General features: G+C 44.3%; 1 protein-coding gene across 1 annotated transcript; it reads left to right on the plus strand.

The window, feature by feature from the left end:
• Positions 1–960, plus strand: t2r8 (bitter taste receptor 8). The gene is given in 1 exon segment (NM_001172000.1): positions 1–960. A coding segment is annotated over 1 exon segment (960 nt).
• The last annotated feature ends 4,314 nt before the right edge of the window (positions 961–5,274 follow it).

Genomic DNA, 5,274 nt, shown 5'->3' on the forward strand with positions numbered 1-5,274 from the left:
ATGGCAGACGGAGAATGGGTTGCCATTGGCTGGGCCCTTCTCGTCCTACTGGGAACCAGTTTTCTGGCTGGGGCAGCAATTAATATATTCATTGTGGCCGTGAATCTCGCTGACTGGTTGAAGAGAAGGCAACTTAGTGATCTGGACAAAGTTCTGACCTGTATTGGGGTCTCCAGACTGGGCCTTCAGATTACGACCACCATGACTGTCTATGGGGTCATTTTCTTTCAGATGGATTTACTGTACGAAGCCAGAACGGTCTCAGAAGCTCTCAGGTCCCTTGAGTTGTTCTTCAACTACTCCAGCACTTGGGTCACAACGTTACTCTCTTTCTTCTACTTGGTGAAAATCGCCAACTTCCACCACCCGGCGTTTGTCCTCCTCAAAGAGAGAATTTCTCAACTCCTGACGGCTCTGGTTATTTCTTGCTTAGTCTTTGCCTTAGTTAACACGTTGCTGCTTACGTTGTGGCCTCCTCATATCAATGGGCTTCTTGGGAACTCAACGCACGACCTCCATGAAAATGTGACCGCGTCCCAATCGGACAGAAGAGTTTTTGTTTATTTGTTTGTAGCTGGGAAACTCCTTCCCTTCGCTATATCCGCGGTCTCATTAACCCTCCTGCTTGTGTCGCTCTCGCTCCACATCAGGCAAATGAGAGACAGCAGCCACTCCTCGCCCAATCTGGACAAATACTACACTGCCATCAAATCCATGATATTTTGCTTTCTGATCTATAGTATGCACATTGGCATTGGCTTTGCCGGGCTCCCATATTCTTTTTCTATGAATATCATATGGATACAAATAATGAAAAATCTCTTTCCAACATTACATTCTCTTTTCCTTATAGTAGGGACGGTCAAGCTGAGGCGACAGTTCTGGCGTATAACCCAACGGGCGGCAAACTGCTTCTCAAGGGGGAGCTCCATGGAACTGACAGAGACAATTCCTCCCTAGTTTGCTAGTGACTTCAATACCAGTTATGTTAGTTATTTTCTGATTACAATTTGCCTTTATCCAAAGTCACCTTCATTCATAACGTACCTGTACATAAGGTGACTCAATATGACACAATATTTGTCTGTAGACACCAAAATCTACTTGGCAGATGGTGGGAAACCAAATCATGTTGGTCTTGGCTGTTTGGCCCCTGGTTCCTGCAAGCCCACCAGGAGACAGGACCACATCTACAGACCAATACAGTCCTCACCTAAAGGTTGTTTTGACCCATACGTAGTCCATTGAGCTGCTTGTCCATCAGGAGGGGACAAGTTGGCAGACAATATAGGCCTTTGTATGGCTAGGTTAAGTGGAGAAAATAACTCTACAATTTGGGTGGTTGGGAAGGTTTATATGAGGGTGGATGATGTTTCTTATATTTATCTTCAACTTTCCCACCCCAACTTGGGGTCAGAAGTTTGAGACATCTTCTCCACTTCATTCGGTTATTAGATAAGACCAATAACATCTAGTGCAGCGGTTCTCAACCTGTGGGTCGGGACCCCTTTGGGGTTGAACAACCCTTTCACAGGGGTCGCCAAAGACCATGGGAAAACACATATTTCCGATGGTTTTAGGAATAATTTTATGGTTGGGGGTCACCGCAACATGACGAACTGTATTAAAGGATCGTGGCATTAGGAAGGTTGAGAACCACTGCTCTAGTGTATCAAACCACTGGTACCATGGGAGCTGCCAATGACATGTCACCTAAAGTGCAACTGTCTCTTGTTCCATGAAGAGAAACCATACAATGGCAAATATAGACTATATTGGGCCCTAGTCAAGTTTCAAGGCACTCAACTCACCCAACCTAAGATTGCTTTAGCTAAAGGTCCCCATACACGGGGATGTCGATTTCGCCAAGCGAGCAGATCTCTACGGGTGGGCGAACGATCGAATTGGCCCCCTGGGGCCAAACGATCGAATTATAACGACGGGCATAGGAAAAGTCGGTCCGCATCAACGAGCTTAGACTCTAGTGAGAGGAAGTTAATCCCATCACTGTTTTCTATTTCACCCAGTTTCAGGGGTAACTTAATCCCATCACTGTTTTCTATTTCACCCAGTTTCAAGGGGAAGTTAATCCCATCACTGTTTTCCATTTCACCCAGTTTCAAGGGGAAGTTAATCCCATCACTGTTTTCTATTTCACCCAGTTTCAAGGGGAAGTTAATCCCATCACTGTTTTCTATTTCACCCAGTTTCAAGGGGAAGTTAATCCCATCACTGTTTTCTATTTCACCCAGTTTCAAGGGGAAGTTAATCCCATCACTGTTTTCTGTTTCACCCAGTTTCAAGGGGAAGTTAATCCCATCACTGTTTTCTGTTTCACCCAGTTTCAAGGGGAAGTTAATCCCATCACTGTTTTCTATTTCACCCAGTTTCAAGAGGATGTTAATCCCATCATTGTTGCTCCTAAAATGGCTGCTGGAGCACTTCCTGTTTGGGTAAAATAAAGAGGATTGTGGTTTATTTGCTCCGTCTGTATGTTTCTGTTGTGTTTTTCTCTGCATCCTAAAACCTTTATAGTCATGGGAACAATATCAAGTCATGGACACCTTATAAACCCAACAATTTCAGGATAGGAAGACCTGAGACGTGCAGATTCAGTGTTTATTATCATTATTGCTCCATGGTTTTACTTATGCCTAGGGACGCCCGCATTACAATGACCATAATAATTATTTAATATAATGACACAATTAAACAGTACAAACGTGTATTTGGCTTTCAGGACTGTGTAGCATTAACCAATAGACTGTACCATAATCCCATTATAAAAAGCCATGGGCTCCGCCTAGCAGCCATTGGTCGTGTATTGTGACATCTTTGTGGGTGTGGCCAACTAATTAGGGCCACAAACTGAACTCTCCCTTTTGGCCTTTGTCCTCTTGCTTTTATATGGTCACGAAACCCCTCATTCACTTATAATATCCTTATATTTTCCAACAGGGGGTACATGATTCACTATATGTGTGAATGCCCAGTAATGCATTATTTAATACCAGTATTAGGGAAGGGTGCCGACACCCTCCTGTCTGACTGATGCAAAGGAGGACACATTTACATTTCAGATTTGGTGCTAAGCAACCGTCACCCATGGGCAGAAACGAGAGCGCCTTGGGCAGATAATAGAGATGTTCCCTGTGGCCCAATCACCATGCAAATACCTATATACACACCTTATGGAGTTTGGTTATCATGATCATGGACTTATAAAAGGTCAGATCAGGGTTGGACTGGGCAAAAAGAATCCTGGTGGGCCCCCAGCGGGCCAGACCTGACCCTTGCCAGCGCCCCCCGGCCGGCCGCTCCTCCCCTGACCCATTAAACTTACACCCGCTCAGGGGAGGACGTCAGTTGGGGGACCATGTAGGGGAGGTAGGGAGGCTCAGCGGGGGCCCCTGTGGGAGGGGGGTTAGTGGGTGTGGGGGACATGGTAGGGCCCCCGGTGGGCCCTGCACCCCCCCAGTCCGACCCTGGGTCAGATAATAATAATACTCATTAGTATTAATATTATTATTCCACAATAAGGAAAATTCTATTGGAAGCCAACTTATTCCTTCAACTGAAGCAACAAAACCACTAATTTACTTCTTTCCGTCTGAACAAAACCCGGTCTGTTGTGTTTGGTGGGGCCTGAAACTAATGCACAGAGCTAACACTCCATTTCCAAGGCAAGGAAAGAGGGGCAAGTAGTGTCGGGCATTTCTCTATAGGTGGGGAAACTGCCCCAAGTACCCTACTAAAATACTCAGACTCAAATATGAAGTACAGATTATAAAACATTACATGTAAATGGATATGGGGTCCTTCCATGGACACTTACAGGTCAAACAGAAAGACCGTCCTCAGTTTGATGGAAAGACAGAGACGTAGCTGAAACCCAACAATAATATTAAGCACAATAAGAGCAACTATAATTCTATGCAGCTTTCTAGTATATATTGTTAGTTGCTGCACTGCTGCTCCTGACTACTGGTTCCATTGAAAGAGTGTAGCAAGTGTCAGCACTCCTCCAGTCAAGCCTTCATTGTTTTCATCAGTTGGACAGTTTATTTATGGGTCTGTTAATGGCAGAAGAGGCAAGGAGGTGCTCCAGTGGCACGGGGAGTCACAACCAGCAGTGCAGAGAAGAACCTTGTGCCTCTTTCTCTCCCAACATTATTCCGTCTTGCTCTTTTTTTTCCCTTTCCCCTATGCCATTCTCTCATTCCACAACAAATAAAATCCCCACCCACCCTCTGATCTATAGGTATTAATATGTTCCTTATATGAACCTTATCCAACCCCTTCCAATCATGTTGCTGGAATCGTACATCATTGACAAGAGGGTCTTGAATTTTGACCCCCAATATGCCCAGACCCACACCTGGGGCTCAGTTTCTAGACCCATACCTGTCCAACCCGTGGAATATGGGCTGATCTGCACATCAGTAAAAGCATCTAATCTAAAACTAGTTTGGAACAGTCTACTACATGTGGGAAAATAAAAGCAAAGATGTAATTGGTTGATATGGACAATGGCATGCCCCTTTCCCTTCTTCCTTTATCTTGTATTTTAATTTGTATTTCACGGTCACATTCTTTCTTCAACGCTCTTATTTGTTATCCCCTTGCTATTTTTCTCTTCTTCTTACTAGTTCCCCCCCACCAAACTAAAGTGACAAGGAAGTAGGAAGATATAAATGTTCCTCAAACCCTTCAACATCTACCCCCTATCTCTCAGTAATGCCCTTTCCCAGTGCCTTGGCACTACTAGTTGGGCTTCATGTCTTATTGACCCCAGGATGAGTCTCTGGGGCCATGGTCTTGGCAAGAGACTGACAGGGGACTATTTATATGGGTTGGGCAGATGACCTTCTAGAGGATGAGAGATGAATGGTCTCTACAGGAAATTGGTGGAAACATGGGCACTCTAGCGAAGGATCAGCCGGGCACCATGGGCTCCACATAGAGAAGGATAGGGAGCAAATGGCTGATGAAAAAACGGACAATGATGGTTGAGTGGAAGCTCATTCCTAGATCTTTGATTCTATTGGGCTTATTTATCAGTTTTCTAGTTTGTCAATTAGAAATTGTTTTTTGAATAAATTCACATTTCCAATGCTTGCTTATTTATTAATGAGAAAAACTTGTCCAAATAAAATTCAAAATCTTGAATCTGCAAGTTTGCAAAATCCAAAATATCATATTGAAAACAATATGACAATATGGCTTGACTTTGCCTAGGACAACTCCCATTGACTTCTACATGAGCTCGCAAGC

The sequence above is a fragment of the Xenopus tropicalis genome, chromosome 5 (genome assembly GCF_000004195.4).
Source record: "Xenopus tropicalis strain Nigerian chromosome 5, UCB_Xtro_10.0, whole genome shotgun sequence".
NCBI classification, from domain to species: Eukaryota; Metazoa; Chordata; class Amphibia; order Anura; family Pipidae; genus Xenopus; species Xenopus tropicalis.